The 26,277-nt window shown below is 36.3% G+C and overlaps 3 protein-coding genes across 3 annotated transcripts; 2 read left to right on the top strand and 1 right to left on the bottom strand.

The window, feature by feature from the left end:
* The first annotated feature begins 8,049 nt into the window (after positions 1 to 8,049).
* Positions 8,050 to 9,249, top strand: LOC146731582 (uncharacterized). The gene has a single exon (XM_085492936.1). The coding sequence runs from the start codon at positions 8,050 to 8,052 to the stop codon at positions 9,247 to 9,249; it is 1,200 nt and encodes a 399-aa protein (XP_085349062.1).
* A 32-nt stretch (positions 9,250 to 9,281) lies between these two features.
* Positions 9,282 to 11,231, top strand: LOC146731581 (uncharacterized). Its single transcript, XM_085492935.1, has one exon. It carries the CDS (start codon positions 9,282 to 9,284, stop codon positions 11,229 to 11,231), a length of 1,950 nt encoding a protein of 649 aa, XP_085349061.1.
* Positions 11,232 to 24,632: 13,401 nt separating this feature from the next.
* On the bottom strand, positions 24,633 to 26,277 carry LOC100375080 (somatostatin receptor type 3-like). Its single transcript, XM_085492934.1, has one exon. It carries the CDS (start codon positions 26,275 to 26,277, stop codon positions 25,309 to 25,311), a length of 969 nt encoding a protein of 322 aa, XP_085349060.1. The 3' UTR covers positions 24,633 to 25,308.

Here is a 26,277-nt window from a genome sequence, read left to right as displayed (position 1 = left end):
ATTATATCTTCTCAGAATTGAATGACAGAGAATGATGAAAATTGAAGACTGTAATACGGACTCATTTTATGTCATACACAGATACTCGAGTATAAGTGCAACCAAAGGGCAGATTTATTACTCGTGATCAGATGGATTTCGTCAAAGTAATCGAAATGTGAAATGAGTATCAAAGCGAGCATTTTCATTGCCTCAAACTATAACAACACATTATGTTTAAAATGTGTTGCGCATCATACTCGTGGTTAGAGATAATCCCTTCGGTATACAGGATCATTCCATAGGGTAATTGTTTAATCCCTTTCAAAATATTTAAGTTGGGTATGTAAAATGTTATTGATATACTACATGTGCATGTGGCTGAAAATGTACACTCGTTGTAAGGTCTTAATTTTCGATGTACGAAAGTATTCAATTGATCTTAAACACATGAACTGTGAAAATCCTGTTTTGTATTATGGTTTGCCAGTAATAATAATTAGTATCAGTAGTAATAGTCAATTTAGATAATGTAAAATAAAGTTGAGAAGTTGAGAATTATAATCGTAAATTGTAATAGTGAGATTGATATACGTCCTAACCCATATGACCTAACTAACTGTCTGTTTCAGATGGTAGAATTTATTTAATTGACTATTAATAATTCAGAAAAGCTATGATTAGTATGATGGTAGTTTTATATCTATAGTCTTGTGGGAGTTCCACGCTTCATTTGTTATTGATATCATATAGAGAAAAAATAACTTATCAGACTTAATGAACCATATACTACATTGAAGGAGGACATACAAGTTAAGCGCAAAGTTAAAACAATATGAGTATTTATGTTGAAACTCAAATATTAGAGTACACCAATTCTCAGAAATCAATGAAGTTACAATACTCAAACATTTATAGTGCGGTTATGCGATCTATATCCCACACAGTTATCTGAAGAATGTTTTCCGAATCATGAAGCAAGGCTTGTAAAAACTAATTAACACACAAATCGTGTTTAAAATTTAAAAGCAATGCTGAGTATGTATACTTACATTAATTTCTGCACGACGTTCAGTGTCATTAACCGTTATGTAAATTGTCCTACGGTGTAATATAATGTCAAGGGTAATCAAAATGTGACTCACACAATTCTGACAACATTCCCATGCCTTTGTTTTAATATATAGATGCGTTGACAACGTCTTAAATTATTTAATTAGAAGTAGACCAAATGATGCGTTCTTCGCGCTCTCTATATTCAATCCAAATGAAACAGACCACTAAAATAAAACTATTATTCTATAATACATATTTAACGATTTCCTCTGTTCATCTCCCATGTGAATATCTATGCTCTCTGTTGAGAGAGCGGCAGTCGTAAACATTGACACACCCTGCTCACATAGGTCCAACTTTCATGAAAAAAATATCGACAAACCATTGATGAGTATGACTGAGTATCCGTACATCTCCATTTGTTGATTTTATCGTTCTGCCTTTACTGCAAAGGTTTTGTCTTGCCTAGTATTACAGTAATGAACGTAAATGTGTGTGTGGCGACGCGATTTATGTTTCTGCTAACTCTGATATGATGAGACACAAGCATGAAGAACACATTGATGATAATATCCAAAGATCAATATATATCCATTACAGATCATATACGCTACATATGCATTGAAAAGTACATGTCAATTAAATGATGTCAATCGCAATACATAACAATACACAACGATACAAATCGACGAGTTTAAATTGTACAATCTAACCACGTGATTATCCACAGTCTATTTAATATTTATCGTGAAGATTTACGCGAGAATAGCAATAAGCACACAGAAACCATGGGATTAGTCGGGAACACGAGCCATCGTTTTTTTATTCCAACAGACGTACGCTGTAATAAACCAAAAATAAACACAGAAAACGTACATTTGCACAATATCCTGTGGGTCATTTTCATAGCATACTTACACCATTATGGTCAAATTTTTGTTTTTACGTGTGTAATTACTTTGCTGTTGGCCTTGGGGAACTAGCCATAGTCAATAGTTTACGCACAGCTCCTTAGCACGGACGCTTTTTTAAGACTCGGTCTAGATGAAGTATACCCGAACGCTTAGCTCGGACTTAGCACCGAAAACGCCATTGTATAAAATGTTCATTTGAACGACTTACTATTATATTCATAACTATCCTTTTAGGCATGCCGTTTCCGACCTGACAAACAAGTACATCTACGGACATTGTTCTTAAGAAAAAAATAAACTAACGGTTGGAACTATCATATACATCTTCCTAGTTACTGTACTTAGTAATCAAAGTTAAAATTTGTACTGTGCATTAATGCAATTGGGGCTATCCGATATAAAAACATACGATATTATCTTAAATCCTAGCTCGTACTTCGTGTAGCGTGAACACTACTATTAATGTTAGGTATAGTTGTACCAATATGAAAATTACAAAATACAAATATAATTTATATTTAATGTACATTCTCGTTAATTTGTTATCGAAAATTGAAATTTTAAACGAGGTTGTTGTGATGAGAAGGAAGAAAGACTTCTCTAAATAATACATCGAATTAAAATCTAAGCAGTACAAAGTACAGGTACGTTGTCACTAACAGAGCTGTAAATTTTGAAATCTGTGATTTTGTTTAGTTTTTATGTCTAAAAAAACGATCTGCAAATAGAACCGATGCCATAATCACAATTTTAAAATAATTAAATTCTGGAAAATCTGGAAATTGTTCGCTGTTTGATACCATTTATATTACACATGGACGCATGGATTTATTAATGTCATAGTGTAAGGCCTGCTTATTGCACCCACCCACATAACTCACACTGAACATGGGGTTCTTCCACTGCTAGAATGGGGTAGACAAGGTAATAGTAAGGAAATGGAATACACACACACACACCAATATATCAAGTTAAAGCCCCTTGCTTTAATACATCTGAAAACTATGATAAGAAACAAGGAACAGAATACAAAGAATAAATTCACTAAAATAGGGGATTGCCTAGGGAAGTGTGCATTAGTGATAACTGGCAGTTCTGGGATGTCGAAGTTGATGACAGTCAATGGCTTCTTGCTACACAACAACGATGAGATACACGAGGCTAGCTTGTAGAGGAATGCTGTTATTCTGGAGGGCATCGCTGATAGCAGGATATCGCAGAGCAGTTCAAAAAGATCCCAAAGAATGATAATTGAAGCCTGTGTCACTTGTCTCACAATATCGTAGCAGCAATACACATAATACTCAATGGAAATGGCGGTCTCCAACTGTCTCAAATCTGGCCTATTATTAGGGCATAACTGGTACAGATTCAGGTACACAACCTGGGTTTCCACAGGAGCAAATCAGAATGTGGTTTTGCTAGCAGCTCACGATGACATGCAGAGCCTCACGTGGGCAATTCAGTTGATCGTAAGCATCTTTTGTTATGTAAAATATGAGCACACCTGGAAGATTCCAATTGTTCTTCCAGAGTTGTAAACAAGCACTCACCTTTATGACAGTTATCACACGGCAATGCACACCGTTTATTTCCATGATTCCATGCATACTTATATTTGCAGGGGTTGAGATAACAGAGAAAAACATAGAATAAATGACAGTGAATACGTTACTGCTAGAAAACTGTCCGAATGAATTATAATAATAAATAGCTAAAACATTTGAAAAAATAGGAAAAACATCTTTGTGACAAAAACTGTCATGAATTGTTTCTTTTATGTGTCTGACTCTTACTCAAGTGACATATAGTGGATGACTAGATGCTTATCATTTTTATCTCGGTGTTTGTGGCAAATGTAATGACGTTTGTGTTAACGGCATTGTAAGTTGTGCAAACCTCCCCTCTGATTGGTTATTGATTACATAGTTAGATTCCTTTGTTTCACCTGTATGACCTGTGGTGAACTCTGGGCTAGGCAGGCTATTGTCTTCAGTTCAGCATGTGCTTCTGAAGAGCGAAGACGTCTCTGTGTCTGCTCTGAATTGCCCTGCTGCATTGGGTTTTCTGAAACTTGCTAGGTTTGCTAACATTTGTACACCGGTCCGGGAAGGTGCCACTAAATGAGGTAAGGAAGGTTTTCTTTTTATTGTTGGCTTCATCAGCATGAAATTATTGGCAGTGATTTGTTACAAGTTTGAGTACTCGTATGAACTCGATTTTATCACTCTTACTTTGGGTTATTATTGCAAGTCTGTAAATGTTAGTATTCGTTAGTATTCGTTAAGACTTATTTCTTGAAAATTGTTTTGTTATTTATACTATTTGCCACCCATTTTTTGTGCCCAAACACATTGCGTACATGTGGTCAGCTGCACGTTTAATAAAGCACATGGTATGCAATGTGTGCTTTGGCTGGTCAAAATGGTTGACAAATATTTCAGTTAGCATTGTTACTTATTGTTACACATTTTATTTGCCGTATATTTATTGGTTGTATCGCACGACTTTCTGCACATATTAAGAGAAATGTATATTTAATTTACTGTACATTTTATGATGAGAATTGTTTGATTTACTTCGAATATTATAGTTTCCCTATTTTGTTTTGTATATTTTAGAACCATATTCTGGAGATGTACTAACTTGTTTTGATTCCGTAACGATTGACCATATGGAATAAATATACGATATAACCAGAGTACGCGTTTCTAGTTGGTGGCGTAAGACTGTAATGCCTGTGGGAGCTTGTGATGCCTACATAGTTCTCATTTAACCTTCGCTGAAGATAATAATTTTGTGTTGCCTTCATACCTTGTACATACTGGTAATACTGCTGTCAATCAAGTGAATATCGTGCTGTGAATGTCATATCCTAGATCATAAACCCGTGCAAGACTGGGAAATGAGTCTGAATCAAAGATATTCGCAAAATAGGGACACGTTATTCGACCTGGACCGAGCCAGTATGCAACTTGATAAGATGCATCGTTTGAAGAAATCAACAGCTTCATATGGCGGTCATCTTACCAGAGTCTACACTGAGATAGACAGTATGATGTCCACAAAAGCAGCATACCAAGAAGTAAGCAAAAAAAGATGTGCTCTTGAGAAAATATTCAACTCGTATAAAAAAACTTGTCGTGAATATATGCAGTGTCTACCTCCAATGGCAAGAGGTGCTGTCGAAAGTGAATACGAGGTTGAGCTCGAAAGAAAGGAGTATTTTGATCAGAGACACAGAGAATGGGTATTCCAAACAATGGAGTCTCCTGGCCCAAAGGAAAGGATTGACGACCAAATGGAAGACGCATTGGAACATGGATTTCTCTTGGAAAGGAAAGTCCACATGCCAACTCTAACCACATATCCAAATGCCTCGGTAGATTTTCACACTTCGTCTTGGCCTCAACTCCCACAAGAAAACAAGACAAATCCATGGGATACTGGCAAAAGAAAGAATTTTTGGATGTGGATACTGAGGATGGTAGAATAGGTTCTAACTCCAATACAAAGACAAGTCGTGTGTCTAGGGAAGCAAAGAGGAAACTTGCTTTAGCCCGGTGTGAGTTAGACCAACTCAAAGTTGAAAAACAGATAAAGCAACGCATAAAAGAGTTGCAGCTTCGAGAAGAAACAGAAAAACGTCTGCTTCAGATGCGTCAAGAGAGGGAGCAGCAGGAAGCAGAAATGGAAATTATGCAAGCTCAAAATCGGGTAACACAAGCCAAGGTAGAAGTAGACTTTATAGATGAAGAAATTGAATCTGACCAGAAGTCTGATATACTCCCTAGTTTGCAGAGGCAAACCCAACAAGAAATGATGAGCAATTATTTCCAATCGTATATACCGTCGTGTAGTCCAGCCAATAGTCAATTCAGGACTACAGGGGCGTCAAGTCCACAACATACAAGCTTTGTTGATAATGCACATGGTACCAGCGAACAATATCGTGATGACAGAGGAGGGCCTATAGGGAAGCAGATGACCACTAAGAAGTCAGGTAATGGTGCTGCTCTCTCTGAAACGTTCCAATTACAGAAACTGTTAGAAAGTCAACAGAAGACAATGGAATGCATTGTGCAGAATCAGCTGGAGACTACCAAAGCATTAGCCATTAACTTGAGTCTACCAAAACACGAGTTTCATACCTTTGATGGTGACCCGGTCGCATATCCAACCTTTATCAAAAACTTTGAGGTGAACATAGAACAATTAGTCAAGGATGATACTGTCAAACTATCATATCTTATCCAACACTACACTGGTGCAGCTAAGGAAGCAATCAGAAGCTGTGTAATTCTCCCTCCAGAGCGAGGATATACAGAAGCCCGGAAGATCCTTTCTACAAGCTTTGGTCAGAAACACGTCATAGTGCATGCTACAATTGACAAAGTGGTGAAAGGCCCTCAGATAAAGGCATATGAAGTGGATAAGCTGCAGAAATTGGCTCGTGATATGAAGAATTGCCACATCAGTTCAGAGCAAATGAATTTCCATGCTGACATCAATTCAATGGATACCCTGGAAAAGGTGGTTAGGCGGTTACCATCATACTTGCAATCAGATTGGGCCAAGCAAGCTGGCAAGTTGATCAGTGTGGGCACTGAACCTGAATTCCTGCACCTTACCCACTTTCTGGAGAACAGATCAGCAATTGCAAATACAAGATTTGGTTAATTGGTAGGATCTAAGCCTGATGGAGAAAAAGATTCAAATGCCAGATCAAGACAAAAGCCAAGTAAAGCTACTACATTGGCTACACATGTAGCTGACACGCCTCCCATAAATCTTCCTTCCAAGTTTGCCTCCAATGATGTTGGTGCTGATGATACTTCCATGATCGAAGTTAATGGCAGGAGAGGTTGTCTGTTTTGCAGTGGTAGCCATGCATTTGAACATTGTCGAAAATTTACGTTCAAACCGTTCCAAGAGAGAAAAGATTTCATCAGGGAACACAGGCTCTGTGACTGTTGCCAAGAAGCAAGACCTTCTCACTTGGCTAGGAATTGTAGAGGTGGTCGTATTTGCCCTATCATAGGCTGTGGTAAAAGACATCATCCTTTGCTTTATCCTGCAACATCGAACTCAGCATATCAAACATCTGCAACTCCCAAGACATTCAGCAATAGTAATCTGAAAGCTCCCGCCACAGCTCAAAATGAGAGACATAGTAATGTCATTGGAAGCAAGGCGCAATGTAGTGCTACACAAACCAATCGACCACGCATAAGTTTGCAGGTGATTCCTGTTCGTGTTAGTGGGGTAGATGGAGGCCAAGAGATTGAAACCTATGCATTTCTTGACAGTGGTTCTGATTCGTCTATCTGTCTTTACAGCCTTGCTGATAAATTAGGCATTACAGGTAAACCTGTCAATTACACATTGTCCACACTGAATGCAGAGAGGCAGATTAATGGTCATGAATTACAGATGGATGTAAGAGGTCTAAATTTGGTCAATGGTGTGCGACTGGATAAAGTTTGGACAACGGATAGATTGCCGATAGCAGCTGACAGTATTCCGACCAAGTTGGATATAAAAGGATGGTCTCACCTGAATGATATAGAATTGCCAGAGATAGAAGTTAAAGACGTTACTCTCCTCATTGGGAACGATGTCCCCGAGGCACATTGGGTTCTTGAGGAGCGTCGTGGTGAAAGGAAGCAACCATATGGTATTCGAACACTACTTGGTTGGACATTCATTGGACCAATGGGCAGAAAGAAGCGTGGAGGTAACAGCATCAATTTTATTAATGTTGACCAAGTCTTGGACTCTGATTCCCCAATTCAGTGTCTCGAACCTATAACTTCTCAGCTTCATCGCATGTACAATGCAGATTTCAGAGTCCTTGTTTGATACCAAGGCATGTATGTCGCTGGAAGATAGAAGAGCAAAGGCGATCATGGACAGTTCAGTTTGTCTGATTGAGGTCACTACCAGCTGGCTCTTCCTTGGCGATATGATGATCCCTGCTTACCCAACAACAAATGGTCTGCTCTAAAGAGGTTGAAGCTACTGAAGAGGCGTCTATTAAAAGATCCTGCACTTATGAAGAAATATAAAGACGCATTGGATGGTTACATCTCCCAGGGTCATGCAAGAAGAATGCCCAAATGTGGATTCATCAACAACGAAGTCTGGTTCTACTTGGTATTTACCTCATCATCCAGTAATCCACTCGAATAAACCAGAGAAGGTGAGAGTTGTTTTTGACTGCGCTGCCAAATACCAAGGCACATCTCTTAATGATCAGCTTCTGCAAGGTCCTGATCTAAATAATACCCTTGTGGGAGTACTTCTCCAATTTCGAAAAGAGCCAGTTGCCATTGTCGCTGACATCAAGCAAATGTTCCATCAAGTTAAGGTGAAGAAGGCGGACTGCGATGCACTAAGATTCTTATGGTGGCCGGAAGGAGATTTATCTAAAGATCCAGCCGATCATCAAATGTTGGTGCATCCATTTGGTGCCACATCTTCACCAAGCTGTGCAGCATATGCTCTGAAGAGAACTGCAGATGACAACAGAAGTAATTATGACACTCATATTGTGGATACTGTTTATAGAAACTTCTACGTCGATGATTGTCTGAAGTCTGTTGCTAGTGTTGAAGAAGCCAAGGAACTGGTGAAACTGTTGCCTGAAATGTTAGCTAAAGGAGGTTTTCATCTAACAAAATGGATATCCAACTGTCGGGAAATCTTAGCACTGATCCCAGAAGCTGAGCGTGCTTCTTCAGTGATGAATCTAGATATGGAGAACTTGCCGATTGACAGAGCTCTTGGCATCCAATGGGATGTTGAAAAGGATGCCTTTAACTTCAGAATTGGCGACAGACTGAAAGAAGAGACACGCAGGGAGATGTTATCATTCGTGGCTTCAGTCTACGACCCACTTGGATTCGCTGCCCCCTTTGTTTTACCGGCAAAACGAATCTTACAAGAATTATGTCGTGTTGGATATGGATGGGATGAAAAGGTACCAGAAGATCAACTGTCGAATTGGAGAGAATGGAGGAAAAAACTACCTACTTTGATGACACTAGCTATACCTAGATGCTACAAACCAACTGGTTTCAGTCAAATACAAACAGTGGAACTCCATAATTTCTCTGATGCCTCCTTAGGAAGTTATGGGGTTGCATCTTACCTGCGGCTGATAGATACAAATGGTACAATTCATTGCAGTTTGCTGATGGGAAAGTCCAGGGTCGCTCCGCTACAGTTGCAGTTAAGGTCAGCAGACAAATTCAAGATGAAATTCAACTCCCAATCCAGAGAACCCTATTTTGGATAGATTCAACAATAGTCATCCAATATATTCGCAACATGGCAACACGATTCCAAACCTTTGTCTCTAACCGCCTCCAGATTATTCACGATGCTTCATCTCCATCACAATGGTACCATGTCAGTTCAGAGTTCAATCCAGCAGACCATGCATCACGAGGAATAAAATTGAATGGTTCTAATGAGGCAGCAATAACCACATGGTTCCATGGTGCAGCATTTCTATGGCAACCTGAATCAGAATGGCCAGGCCAACCTACTGACCTACCAGAAATTGATCGTGACGACAAAGAGCTGAGAAGGAAGGTCCAAGCAACAACCATTACCCAGTGCAATACAATGGGTACAGATGTTTGGAGTCGTTTGCTTCATCAATACTCCTCTTGGTATAAATTACAAGTGAGTGTTGCATGGCTCATCCGGTTTAAGATGTACTTGAGAAGATCTGCCTTATTGAAAATAGGCCCGTTAACAGTTCATGAACTTTCCATTGCTACCACTGACATTTGCAGAATTGTCCAACGAAGTTCATTTCCAAGAGAGTTTGCTTCACCGCAAAAGATTCTGAGTGAGAAACCTGATGCTGAAGGTTATGTCAGTCCACTGCGAAAGTTAAACCCTAAATTAGAAAATGGAGTCCTACACGTCGGAGGACGACTAGTGAACGCACCCATTAGTCAGCAAGCTAGACATCCAATTATATTACCTCACAATCATCATGTGACTGAGTTGATCGTTCAACATTACCATGAACAACAAGGACATATTGGCCCAAACCAAGTGTTGTCAGAGATACGACAGAAGTTCTGGATTGTTCATGGACTAGCTACTGTAAAGCGTGTGATTGGTAGGTATATTAAGTGTCGTCGATGGAATGCACAACCCGGGAATCAAAAAATGGCTCCACTTCCTGCAGCTAGAGTGACACCAGGTGAGCCACCATTCTCCCATGTCGGGATAGATTATTTTGGACCACTGTATATTAAGTACAGAAGAGGTACCATTAAACGATATGGATGCGTGTTCACCTGCCTGGCCATTCGGGCTGTTCATATCGAAGTGGCCCATGATTTATCCACAGATTCCTTTATACAATCTGTGTGGAGATTTATTAGTCGGCGTGGACCACCTACACATCTCTACAGTGATAATGGTACCAATTTCCGGGGAGCCGAGACTGAGCTGAAACAGATGCTTGCTAAATGGAACCAAGCTTCTATTAACGGTAAACTTAGCAGAAGAAATATTCAATGGCATTTTAATCCACCAGCAGCAAGTCATGCAGGTGGAGTCTGGGAACGAATGATTCGTTCGATAAGAAAGATTCTTCGATCTTTATTAGGGAACAGGTTAGTGGATGATGAAACGCTACTCACTTTCACAACAGAAGTGGAGAAGATTCTTAATAATCGACCACTGACACATTTATCTGATGATCCAGATGATCTTGAACCACTCACACCAAACCATTTACTTTTGCTACGCCTAAATCCTTGTACGTCGGTGAGTGAAATCATAGAAGAAAATGGTCATCACAGAAGAAGAACCGAAACTCAACATCTTGCAACTGAGTTTTGGAAACGGTGGGTACGTGAGTACTTGCCAACTCTACAAGAAAGGCAGAAATGGTGCAGGCCGAAAAGGAACCTATCCATTGGTGATTTGGTACTTGTTGTCAATGAAAATATTCCTCGAGGTGAATGGCCTTTGGGAAAAGTCGAACAGACCTTTGCTGATCGATTTGGTACAACTCGTCATGTTCTTGTGAAGACTTCCACTGGATGTTTACGGAGAGATGTGCGCAAGCTCTGTTTATTGGAAGGCAACATGGATCACAAGACTGTGATGGAAAGACAAGATGGAGTAACTAGAGCAGCAGAGATCGGTGCAGAAGACACCAAGGAAATACATGAACAAGTAGATGGATGTGATCATTCGATGCCACGTCGTAGTAAAAGACTACATCACAAGAAGAAAATAGAACAATGAACCTTTGTTGAACAGAACAATGATTTTTTTTCTTTTCATGTACATGATTCATTTAGTAGTCGGTTCTGCAACTTTAAATTTAGAAAGGCTCCTCGTGACGTGCGCCTTTCGGGGGCGGTGTGTAAGTTGTGCAAACCTCCCCTCTGATTGGTTATTGATTACATAGTTAGATTCCTTTGTTTCACCTGTTTGACCTGTGGTGAACTCTGGGCTAGGCAGGCTATTGTCTTCAGTTCAGCATGTGCTTCTGAAGAGTGAAGACGTCTCTGTGTCTTCTCTGAATTGCCCTGCCGCATTGGGTTTTCTGAAACTTGCTAGGTTTGCTAACATTTGTACACCGGTCCGGGAAGGTGCCACTAAATGAGGTAAGGAAGGTTTTCTTTTCATTGTTGGCTTCATCAGCATGAAATTATTGGCAGTGATTTGTTACAAGTTTGAGTACTCGTATGAACTCGATTTTATCACTCTTACTTTGGGTTATTATTGCAAGTCTGTAAATGTTAGTATTCGTTAAGACTTATTTCTTGAAAATTGTTTTGTTATTTATACTATTTGCCACCCATTTTTTGTGCCCAAACACATTGCGTACATGTGGTCAGCTGCACGTTTAATAAAGCACATGGTATGCAATGTGTGCTTTGGCTGGTCAAAATGGTTGACAATTATTTCAGTTAGCATTGTTACTTATTGTTACACATTTTATTTGCCGTATATTTATTGGTTGTATCGCTCGACTTTCTGCACATATTAAGAGAAATGTATATTTAATTTACTGTACATTTTATGATGAGAATTGTTTGATTTACTTCGAATATTATAGTTTCCCTATTTTGTTTTGTATATTTTAGAACCATATTCTGGAGATGTACTAACTCGTTTTGATTCCGTAACGATTGACCATATGGAATAAATATATGATATAACCAGAGTACGCGTTTCTAGTTGGTGGCGTAAGACTGTAATACCTGTGGGAGCTTGTGATGCCTACAGGCATAAACTATATAGTATTCAATCTTCTGTTACATACAAACAACAAACGATACAACAGCTTTGGTGCTTGGGCATTACAATCTGTCATACAATCGTTGCGTTTAGGAAACTCCCACGTAGCTACACGACCTTGGCGGGGCAAACAGGAAACGCTCCAATTTGCATCAACAATTCTAATGACAGAGCCGAGTTTGTCATTCCTCCTTCTTTCCATGATGTTCCTTCGTCAGATTTGAAGCACAGATAGATAATGTACTATGGTGTTGGATAAAGTTACATTGGTATTTTTATCAATATACAGTATACAAGTGCCATCAACTATCTAGTGGTTCGTACTGGCTTTAATTGATTCAATATTATGTCATAACACAGCACTATTAGCACTGTTTCTCGCTACTAAACGCTCTTGTCTCTGTCGACAGTTTTGGGTGTGCAAATTGCTAGAACAATGCACATTTTACACAGCACAATACCACACTAAACAAACTCAGTAATTTACATATTTTTCAACGTCAACATTTAGATTTATTAAAATGGCTTGTAAGACTTCGTGAGGTGCAATCAGTTTGGTTGATGAATTGTAGTCTTACTGCGCTAAACTTGTAGTGGGATATAGCGCTAAACTACCAAGTGTTATCTCAATATATATGGTAGAGAGACTAGTTTGAAGAAATAATTTTTAAACTCATAGTTGCTGTCGACATAGGAAGTAAAGTAAGCAAATAACACCGAATAAACGGCAAGGTAAAGACTATGTCTAATTATAGTAAATACGTACTGCGTGCGTGACTCGAATTAGACATAGTCTTTACCTTGCCGTTTATTCGGTGTTATTTGCTTACTTTACTTCCTATGTCGACAGCAACTATGAGTTTAAAAATTATTTCTCAGTACTTATTCACTGTTAAAATGCTGTACCGTTACTTTCACCATCCTACTACAGCCAGATCTGAAGGCCTTTGCCGCATTCTGGCCATGCTGTGTGGCGCGTATCGCGTGGACGGGTTTCATGTTCTCTGCACGTAATAAGCTCGGTTATTAAGCATCCTTTTTTGGGGATGCCCGGTGGCCGAGGGGAAGACGTGTAGTGGCGTGAAGCTAGGCGATTAGGTGCCGTACGCGAGCGCCGGTTCGAGTCACGCACGCAGTACGTATTTACTATAATTAGACATAGTCTTTACCTTGCCGTTTATTCGGTGTTATTTGCTTAGTTTGAAGAAATATTTGTTTTGCTGTGCCAACGGCAGTGGAAAGGACTGACATCGCTTGAGAATGATCCCATGAGTATATCGTTGCAGCTACTGAATCCCTGTCTCCACGTGTGTCTACCACACTCATAGACCCGTTCATGTGAAAAACCCCAACAGCAATGTCCTTTTGATGTGATTTGTATTTTTCACGAAGCGCAACCACATATTTGTTGTTGTAATTCTATTTGCCTAACGACCCTGGTTATTGAACTGAACGTTAATTTCTAACTGAACCAGGTTGCAATGAAATTAGGTGAACAATATCCGTGATTAGAGTCTGGAAGTATCATTAAACCAATTCATGAAAAAGATGATGTTATTGTGGAAAAATGTCATTGCATTGCGCATCGCAATCTTGACAACATAGAAAGCGATATGCCAATTTTCTGCATTCAAGCAACCAATAACGCATCACAATTCTGGTATATAGAAGAGCTGTATTTCTTATAGTAAGTAAAAGATGAAATGTAAATAAAAAAAAACGATACGCAAGTTGCAAAAAGTACCAAATACAGATTTGACTTGAACGGAATATACAGTTCAATATGATGCGTACATTAATATATATGGCCGTTGGTGTAAAATACGGTCAGTAATTTGGTTTGGTTATGACAACGTAAAATTACGTACTTTCCGTACATGCTACAATGATATTCAATATAATCATCAAGAAAATGCATGTAATTTCCTACCAGTAATACTATTGCTTTAGCAGCATTCTATATACTGTTTTGTTGATTTCTAATTTGTTTGTAATAGTCTTCTATAAACCAATGTTCTTATTTTTGGGCGATACACCATTCTAAATGATTCAATCTGTTCCTGCCTGCCATATCTATCTAATGGATAAACAACTATGTTTTCATTGTTCGACATTTACTAAATCTGTATAACTTGCTTGAAAGTCTGTTAAATATTTTATAGGCCTACTTTATGTGTGATCTAATGCGGATTCATACACTTCCCGGCTGGACGTTCTAGAAGACATCATGACGTCATCTTACATTATAGCCCGATTCTGGTGGAGAGGTATTATTTATCACATACTAATAGAGAAGTACAGCATTATATGGTATATCGTAGGCCCTGAGTTAGCACGACATTAGAAAATTAAGTTACCAAAGAATTTCAAATCATAGTGTGAAATTTGATTAATTATATTGGTAAACAGAATTGAAATATTGGTAGTTGATCATTCCCCTTTTTACTTAGTTATCAGTACAAATATGGTAGTTTGAATGGTAATGGACAAATGTTCATGTTGCACATCTCTGTGGTGTGCTCGAGAGTTACAAAACTACAAATATTTTGGTTAATTTCCAAACATGCATTGCGATAAAATTATCTGTATAAAACTAATATGTCTGTACCTGTCCATCACATCTCACAAATATATGTTTGGGAAAGGTCAATGCAATTCAGGATCGAGCGTGTGTCAGCTTCCTCTCAGATGATGAACAATTACGATAAATCTGAAACGCCATTGCTCATGGTGATGATATCAAATTCATGAACTTACAATATCAGATTTGTTAAACTCGTGGAGTAATTTTGCTCTTGTGAACCAAGGGCTCCGAACCAATGAAAATTACAGTTGTTTTATAAAAATGGTATCCTCTAAATATTTGGTTCGTAATTCATAGGTTTTATTAAAAAGAGACATCTGAAACTTGAATGTTGGAGTCTTCAGGAACTTTTCAAAAATATCATCTCATCAAATATCAACTGAAAACTTTAGAAAAGATACGATGACAAATATTTAATTTTGTAATAAGAATTCATCCGATATCGATTGCAGGCACTACCATATAAGTGTATCCCTGCAGCATACATATTACTCATGACAGTTTAAGTGAGAAATTTAACTGAATTTATAAATGTGGTTGGTATTTCGTAAATTTCGATAAAAACAACACTTTCGAAATATAATATTAAATAAATTTATTAAAAGCAACATATTTTGATTCAACTGGTGAATTTAGGAGTCTATTATGCAAATATATTATCCCATCGATTACCAACTATGAATACTGTAGAAAACAAGAAGAAAGACGCAAACAATTTAACAACACTGTAACATGGATTCATACTATGTCATCTGCAGACACTCGAATATAAGTGTAACCAAAGGGCACACTTATTACACGAGATCAGATGGATTACATCATAGTAGTCGAAATGAGTATTCGAGTCAGCATTTTCATTGTCTCAAAATAAAAAAAAAGTATAAATAAAAATATATTGTGTGCTCGATTCTGTTGAGCATTATACTCGTAATGACAATGGATTATTATATTATAGAAGAAGATGGGTATACAGGATGATTACATAATGTAGTATTTTTTTTAATCTTCTTGAACTTCTTGATTAATAACTGAAGTTCATTGAATGTGCATTGAATATCGAATATCATAATATGCTAAGACGACGTACAAGTGACTGCGCAAATGCAATAATTATAGGGATTTTTGTCAGGGACGAATTTAATTGATTGATCTGAAACACCGTGAATATCATGCCATGTATCAAGGGTTGATCTAAATCACCTATGATAAGCATAACCAATCAATTTCAAAATTAAAAAAATAAATTAAATTTCATTCATTCACGATTTATTCGCAAAAACAAAGCCCCGTTAAAACCTAAATAAATTCTATAAAATAGACAGTTAAAAAAATAAATGTCACAACTAAACAGACAACGCGAACAAATGATTCAACTGTTTAGTATTACAACCATACCCATGTCATATTCTACACAGTTAAAATTCAATGAATTCAATCTCCAATTTTTAGACTATAATTTCTTTATTAGAAATTTTAAGTCGCATTTCCACATTGCAAATGTGTGACGTATAATTTCGCGGCCAATATGTGCACCATAAAGATTAAAATAATTATGGATGGGTAATCAACTGAAGCAAACTAAGTCAGTCTCTCAAATTAAGATATATTTGGAATTAATATAATGTTGTTTTCAGTTTCTACCTACAAGAAGCATTATACCTTATAATATGCTCAACACGTTTGTTACGACCTAAATTGGACGACCATCTTCACCAATATGCACATACGAAATTCAAATTCATATTTAGTCAATTCAAAGACCACACAAGTGACAAAACACACACACAAATACCATATAAAATCCGTGATAGATACATATGAAAAACAAGCGCATACAAGGCGATTTGCTCAGTAAAATCACGTGGCGGTCATAATAATATTTTGATTATATATCTTGTCGTTATGTTAAACTTGATGTTAAACATAAAACAATATTATCAATATCAATTCCGCAAACATATTATATGACGGCAAATTCACATTGCCTTCATATAATAAGTTTGTGGAATTGATGAAGACGTTTGACAGTAACATACTACAATCCATGGCAGCTTATTTGTACCTTAAAACTAAGATATGGAATTTACTACAATAAAGATCAACATCATCATCACTAAAACAATATTGTAATACTATGAACAAATCATTATGTTCTTAAACTGGCGTAAATTATGTCTATTCAGGGACCTTCAATAAAAATTATAGAGATATGATATTCAAAATAAAAAACAAAAAACAAACAAAATATTGACAAAAAGACGGATTTCACGATTTCAAGAAATTACCTGTAATATTAACAAAATCGGAAATAAGCAGTTTAATTTTTAAAATGATGTGTATGTGTGTGTTATTCATGACCTAGTCAGACTAGAAAACAATAAATAATTCAGATAAGCCAGAGATGATGGTAATTTTATATCTCACTACATATTTTACATATTTTATAAAGGAGAGTAATCTGAAGGGCATGTTCAAGCCATGGTTCACTTCTTATTGATAACATACAGAGTGTGAATATCTCATAGGGATAAATGAATCATATACTTACGGATAAGAACGTACAAGTGGAGCGCGAAATTAATAAATATGAATATTTATGTTTTGCGACTGTGGAGGAAAATGGTAATTTTTTGGACAAATAGTAGAATACACTATTACATGCAAATCGAGAAAGCGAGAACACTCAAATCATTCATAATATGGTTTTCTGTTCCATGCACTATATGAAACATGTAACAAGGCTCGTTGAAACGATGGTTAGGTAGGTTAAAACTAATATAGGTACAGTAGCATTAACCGCTAAGCAGCAAAACTTTCAACAGCACAATGTCAAGGTTGATCAAAGTGTTATTTAGTTAGTTATAATCAACAGATAAGTTGACAACGTTTTGAAATTATTCCAGCCTATAAACATGTGTATGTGACACCGTGATTGGATGTGTATGCGGGAGTACATATGCATTGTAAGAATGTAATACATTCATCTCTACCACACATACTACACATGAAATGTACAGGTCAGTATATAAGCATTGACAAGCAACAGAAAGTTACAGCTCTCCTGCTTACCCACGTTAAGTCTCAAGCAGTTTCAAGCAACAATTGCAATAAACACTCGAGAGAAACGGGATTACATTCTGGAACCCGTTATCGTTATCTATATTGCAAATCATCTGTTGATGCATTTCAAAGGAAATTCACTGTAATGGAAACAAACATTTGCATTATAGGATACTGTCCTGATTATCTACTGTGTTATAACATTTTATAACATATCATTACGGTCGAGTAACTGATTCCGTACATTTCTAGTAAATTAATAATAGCATCTACATTATAAATAATATAATGGGCCGTGTTACTAACATGCACCCTCCGACGAAAATGATACAATCATAAATACCATCATTCATATATATATATATAAACTCAAATTCCCCCAAATTACAGTGATACAAATGCACTGCACTGCCACTAACAGCATTATGCCATATTTTTCTGTATTTATTTAGTATCTACAAACAATTGATGTTATGATACTGCATATAAAGCGATGACCTAAGTACACAATAACCACAATTGTAATATGATGTACTTTTCATTCTGTAAAATAGAATCTAAAAATGTTTAAAAACTGTAAAAACGGACTGAATCATTAAGATCCGAGTAATTTGTGTTTCAATCCGACCTATAAACTAATAAACATCAAATGCATAAATAATTAAAACACTACTAAAACAGAATTGAAATACTAATTTATTCATTTTGTTTTTATAAATTATTTAGTATTAATCAACTACGCCATACAACAATTTTTCAGTTTTTATGTATTTGTGTTTATTATAACTTTCCTTCGCATTTACTGCTGTTACATAGGCTACCCCTTGAGCAGAACTTGAGAAAAAAGCGTAGCAAATTCTGCAGCGAATACAGTTTACATCTAATGCGGAAACCATTATGTATTGCCAGACATAGATTGATTCTTATCTGCGTGTTTATCCCAGGAAATTTTGTAAAAATATGATAGAACTCCTAGTGGAATAATTATATTTGCCTAGGTAATCCTGGAAAAAGCAGTGACGTATTGTCATATCTTTGTTTGGAAAACAATGTATTAACCCAGTATTAAAATATTATACGACTCTTGTCCTCGTGACCAATTGACCCTGCCGATAGTTTATCCTCGTAAATCAACACTGGCTTGTCCTATGCTTATTGTAACCACCATAATTGTATCATTTACATAGTGCAATCGCTACGTAGAGAGATCACTACATTTCACTGTACTTTGTAAAAGTTAAATAAATGTGCTTAACATGTAAGCTTCATTTGTACCTCTACAAGATGCGTTTACAATGATAATAAACTCGAACGTAATATTGTAACTCTAGGTATATTGAAGACATATATGTTTATGGTTGTTAGTTTACTATCTATTCGATGTTCATGTCATTTACGTTATGGCATAATATAGTGTATGATTTGATATACTATAGTAAGTGTAAATGTCAGAGCTACAACACGTTGTTGTCTCTGTTGTCTCACTTGACATTATTATGTCTAAATTGTCATTGCTGACATATAATGCATTCTGCAATATAAACCATAGTCAACTTTGACCTCACTGTGTGATCATCTTCCGATCAATTCAGACTCAAGCAGCTGCGGACCTTATGAAGATGAAGTCTAAATCACACGTATCTTGTTTGGCGCTCATCCATAATTAGACTTTACTCAGATCTGCCGATCATGATACTGAAGCAGACTAATTGACCTTTAATAAGCGAACAACATGACAGGACATTTCTAGCGTGATGTTTGTTTATATGTATTAATGTGATCAAGCAGTGAGTTTACAATTCGAACAACTAAACAAGTAAGTATCTGTGTGGACAAAACATTCAGTAAAACACAAAACTGTGGTAGGATGAACGAACTGGAAAAGTACAAATGAGTTGACTAACAACCCGTTTATATTCAAGTAAAATAACGTAGTTGTAGTAGCTCGAAAATTGCCACAGACTTTTTACATGTTCTAATCAAGCAAAGACTCACATGATTGATGTTTCTTGTAAATATCCACTAAACGAACTTCTGCCACATTAGTCTGACCTTTAATCCATATTCACATAATTTAATTATAGGAGAACAATGTCAGATGACCCGACCAGCTCATAAAATATTTACATTACACTGTCGCGTATATATATATACCGTGACGATACCGTTTAGCCAACTCTAACTCATGGCGTACAATTTCACACAAACCACGCGGTAATTTTCACTTCAACACCATCGTAACAGTTTCTATAAAATCAGGGTATATATGTCTATGTTGCTGATCTAAAACTTAAAATTCATGAGATGTCTTTTAAGGAAGTCAAATTATTTTGAATAGCACATCTATTATGTGACTGGTGGACAACAAATAGTGCATGGCTTGTATCACCCAATACCTACCCATACGTCAACAATTCAGTTCAATTAAAAAACGCAATAAACATCATCATTCAAAAAAGGAAATTAACATGCGAGTGTGCAAACATGACCCGGAAATTAATACAATAGACATTCTGGGAGAAATCGAAAATAACACACGGATGATTTAATTCACTAGACACTTACTTTCAATAGTTCGGGACATTATGAAAAGTAATAAAATCCTGACAACGAAGTCGTTATCGATAGATACAGTAAACAATGTGGTTTAATTAATTTGATGAAGGCCTTGTTGCTATGGCAATTGTAGCGGAACCGAGCTACTACAACATCGCTTATCAATAATTTAACTAATCGTTAGGAATGGATAAAACATTTTATCGTTTTAGTACAGTAGTAAACAATGAATATAACAGTGAATAAAACGTTTCTGAATTTGTAAAAGAATTCGCCAGGGAATATTTATTTCAGTCGACATATTTGTGCATACTGTGCACAATCCAGAAACAGGTTATCATCAACGACGTTCTGAGCAAATTGTTGCATCTACTTAATCGTTGTCTTTATATGTGTCTTTCTATAAACATCCAGGTATACCAACGTCAGTTTCTTCGTAGTTTGAATTGCAATGATAATTTTGAACACAATTGTTTGCACACGTATTTATTGCACGCGGGACAATTCACCCAGTCCGTTAACTTCCTTTACCGAACAGCGTCCATTCACACATTCGTATTTCAAACTATAACTAATCAGTGGCAATCACTTAGTTGACTCGCGTGACGCCCCTTCTTGTTGAACTGAAAACCCATTTTTCTCCGTAAATCAGGTTCAAATAACATTAAATGACCAATCTCCGTTAAAAGTGATTGTAAGTATCACTTAAAATATTTACTATAGGAAGGCAGTCTGCCGTTGAAACATATTATTGAATTTGCCAATTTCATCTCAATCAAAACTCGTCATAACCAATACGTATTGAAGAGCCAAGTTAAACAAAACGGATCACATATGTAACGAATTTTGGATGGAATTGAACTACACTTGTATTTTAAAATGTCATGGAAAGAAAATCTAAACATATCATATGGTTGTCTTATATTTAATCTACTGACTTCGTTAGCGAGTAGGATTAATTTGTATTTTATTCATTGATACTGTCAAATAATCAACATTATACCGCAACTTAACAGGGTATGGCAATAGCTAAGGCACTTTAATGTCACCACATCTATGCATGGGAAGACACTTTCACATTAAAAAAATATTCATTCAGCGAGAATGTCTAAAACTCTTAAAAGGATTCCTTATGATTTTATATAGTATAGTGCAGAAATAACCCGAGGGCTCGACAAAATGTTATCTTCCAGCTTATGTTAATAAAGATGTTAATAAAATTTAGCCCATACAACGATATTTTTATTATTATTGAAAATGAAATTATATTACATTAAGCATTTGCCCGTAGCTAGTTGATACCCATAAAAATACTAATTGTGAGAACAATTTTTGGAATTATGGAATATATATATATATATATATATATATATATATATATATATATATATATATATATTCATACGAATGTAGAAAATTCTGGATGTTGTCATTGTTAACTTGGGCAGGAGTGTTCTTGCAATGCACCCTCTTACACAATGTTAGTTTTATTCGGTATAATGATACAAACATTGAACTCAAAGCCTTGGTAGTTATACAGATTTGTCGGCCCCCAGAGAGCACTTTTGTCCTTAGCTTCGCCTCGGTAAACACTGATCTCTTCGGTTCAATTAATCTATATATAGCCATTGGCCTTACACAAAACTGTTCATTTATAACAACAACTATGCCAGTCATTACTGACATGTGAGTGATAATGAAAAACAAAAATATAAACTATCATAAACACTACTACCAGCTATACAACTGCCATACATAACGGAGGAAAAACACGCGTTTGCGTGTTCCTGTATTCTCTGGTTTCTTTGGTTTAATCGACAGTGTGTTTCAACTCTGTAATTCGCTACATAATATACATAGTATCAAAATATCACATAATTTGTCAATGCAAGTAGCATGATGCAATAATTAATTTACTAGTAGTAACAAATAACTAAATGTAAATTAAATTGAGTCAATACCATATCAAAAGACAAACACATTTCATTTTGCTACTATTAGTATTTTGCTACTACATTTTACAGATAAGTAAACCTCAAATTAAATGGATATTGAATACCCCTGGCTCGTTAATAAAAGCATTTTCTGTACTCGTTTTTGTATTTACAAATGAGTTGTGTGATATTCCGTGATGCTCACTGTAACGTTCACAGGCCATTAGACAACTATACAAGATTTGAAATCGTTATCGATGGTATCAAATGTATTGTTTTCTATTCATATGTTGTATTCTTCTTAATTATGCTACACTAACAAAGCAGTGTGTTTGTTCTTTCGAATAAATCACTGACATTCTGCTTTGAGAAGCTTTACAGAAACGTTCATATTGAAATGATACTATCAGAATTTCAACGAACATCGCCGTCTAATGATTGATTATGTTGAGTCTGCTGGCGAACAGACGTGTGAAATACCAGTCGTTACTAAACACAAAAAGTCTCGGGGGGTGTGATTTATACTGATAAAATCGCTAGTCACGATACCGCACGTAATATTGATCTTTCATCTTGATTATGTTTCAAAACAGTCGTGTTGATAGTTGTATATTTGATATGGATATTGCTTTCACTCATTTATAAGTAGTATATTTAGAAGAATAAAAATGCCTTTATGTCAGTGTAGTGATGATATAATTTCAGGTAAAACTTTGTCTTTTACATAAAATGAGGCGACTTGTGTAGTGTTTGGTGGTGTACATTTTACATAGTAGTTTACAAAAATAAAAATATGCGCTTACCGTACTCAGCTCCGAGAAACCTGACGTACAACAATGAGTGAAGTTTTTTTTTCTTTTTGCTTGTAACATTGTTTCCGATATATTCCGGTAGGTTCTATAAACTCACACAAATTTGTGTTGTTTCTAATACACGATTAAACAGTAATTGTTGATATATAATATATAGCGGGCATATTTATCAATATTCAGAGTAAACAAACACTCCACACACATGACAAAAACGCACGGGTGATTTTATGATCTGAATTTTTACAAATTACAATGTATTTGTACAGCTGGTAACATTTATTATGGCTATACAAATGCATTAAGTCTGTAATACCAATATGTTTTATCAGTAAAATTACATCATTACTACCGCTATTTCACAACGCGTACATAAATATGAATTTGAAGCTATTTTTAAATTATTTGCAAACGTCAATACAACTCTAACAGAAAAGTGCAGAAACTGGGAAAAGACGTATCAACATTGGACCGACGCTACGTTTGTGAAATTTATATATTATTTTCTTTATTAATTTAAAGATAGAATTATTTGTTGTATTTTTAATTCATTTTAATGGGTATTCGAATACGTGTTCGAATGTACATATATATACTGTCGCAATCTTATTAAAATAGGATATATTGTTGTTCTCTTTTTTATTTCAGTATTCATTTTAACAACTTGTTTTTTACATTATGCACCTTATTGTGGGCTTTCCAAATACCACAACATAAAAGTACAAGGTTAAATAAATAACGAAATAAAATACATGCACCAATTAAATACATTACCATATCGAACCAATTAGTATGAGGGAGGTACATGTGTATATGGCAAATTTGAGAATGAAAACATGTGCAAATTTAAATAACACGCTGTTTTGACTTCGATTGTAGATTTGAGCGAGCCTGAAGCAAAGTTAATGATCGTAACCGAGATGAATTTACTCAGGCGTGTGACTTCCATTAAGTTGATGCTTGCAGGCAGTACAGCAATGACCAGTCTTGATGCGGATGGCTTCTTGGTGTTGTTTAAATTTGGCAATTGAAGAAGGTCAAATTTAAGCCTAGTTTAAACTTAACTCACATAATATCATTACCTATCCCAGAGGAGAAAGATAGAAAACTGGGGATTTCCAACCACCCACTTGCAATGATTTAACTTTTGTATTACTGTTGAGAGTTGTTTGCTTTGAATTAGCCGCTTCAGGAATTGATTCAATTATTTCATTTGTTATTACGTAATTGCATAGTTGAACTTTGACTCTTATGTGTATGTGTTTTGATATAGTATAACAGACGTGCAATTAGTTGACCTCGCTTTCGCTCTATCAGGAAAAATTGGTTAGTATTATTTACAGTAAATGCGATAATTATATAATGGGTTTCGCTATTATAGCTAAATAAATCTATTTATTCGTTATTCGTGTGTAAAACCCGGTGAATATGTTCAAATATTAAATACTAGATAAAGTATTTCTACTAATAACATTAAGTATTGTTTATTAGACATTTAAAGTTGTATCATCATATGAACAATTTAAGCCATTTTATTCACTGTTGAAATCACATAAAATACGGCTTTTTAGCCTGGTTTGCAAATAACTGTTTTCAGGGTTTTCGAAATAATCGGAATGAATTGTATATTTTCAATCAAAAACGTATATATTCTATCATCCCATTAGTTACCATTGTACCGAAACATCGCGTCCAATCTTCGGAAACACTTCGCGCGTGAGCGTAACGACACGTGCAACTATTTTCCGCATTACAGAATAACCAAGAAGAATAACTGACATTCAAAAAGTATTGTTATGTTCACGATATCAAAATCAAATCGTACGGTTCTGTCGCCCTCGAGATCACTGCAGCCCTTTAGTAGTAAAGTATATTGTAGATTATAGATTATATTATTATGAATAAACAATACGTCAAACATGAGTTCATACTTTCCTCAAGAACACGAGTGCAAACTGGCACGTCGTCTTAACGAGCGTTCATTTTACGCATCCTGCTTTTGGTCTCCGAGGTAAATTACACTCTCAAAACAAACCCAACTTTGAAGAAATAGTAAATTATTTTAGTCGTCTGAATGACCAAATCAGCAATGAGCGTATCATCCGGTAAATCAATATGTGTTAGCAAATGAATCAACCTGATGAACATCGTAACCTGGACATTGTTTCTTTATGCGACTTGCAATAACATATGCAGTGTTTAATCACGTCTTGGAAATCTTGCTTGAAATACGCGTATACTAGCGGATTTAAACAGCTATTTATGGAGCTCAGGAATACACTGACGTAGTACGAGACTTGTAACGCTAACGTGTGACTGTGATCACCGGAAAGTAACAGTAGTCTTATAATCCAAAAAGGGAGCCAGCATAACACGAACAGAATCACCGCAATCAGTACCATCGCGCCGACTCTACCAACGTGAAACTGTCGTCGGCGTTGACGTGATCTTCCATTTGTCAGGTATCTTAGTATCCTGCAGTAGCAAGTTATAATACATATCAACGGTAGAACAAAACCAAAGAGGAATGTGTATATAATGAACAGCTGCCCGACTAACACCGGGCAAATGACGTTACAGACCGTCACCCCATTGAACGTTTGTGTCGCTGAGTACATCCACAACGGTACGGTGACTGCGAACGCGGCTAACCAAGTTGCAGCGCACACCACTTTAGTTTTAAGGGCAGTTCGGTAGTTTTTAGACCAGACAATGTGAACGATAGCTAAGTATCGGTCAACAGCCATCGCAGTTAAAGTGAAAATACCAGAAAACATATTAAAGCCGTCAATTCCCATCACTACCTTGCACATTACGTTACCAAATATCCACCGCTTCGTTGTGTTGAAATAGGTCATAAAAGGCAATCCGAGTAGAAAAAGGAAATCCGCAGACGCCAGGTTTAAGATGTACAAATTGGGCAGCGATGTCATTCCTGGGTAGCGAAGTATAATGTAGATCACAATTCCGTTGCCGATCAGACCTATTACGCAGACGAGGCTGAAGAATATCGGGATCAAGAAATGAAACAACCACGGCGGTAGGTCGGCAATGTGCGTACCAGTACTGTTATGTGTATAGCTTGTATTGATGAAATCCAT

This window comes from Saccoglossus kowalevskii, chromosome 18 (genome assembly GCF_978046115.1).
Source record: "Saccoglossus kowalevskii chromosome 18, keSacKowa6.1, whole genome shotgun sequence".
NCBI lineage: Eukaryota > Metazoa > Hemichordata > Enteropneusta > Harrimaniidae > Saccoglossus > Saccoglossus kowalevskii.
Note: the sequence above shows the minus strand (reverse complement) of the source record. Positions and strands in the feature narration are given on the sequence as shown.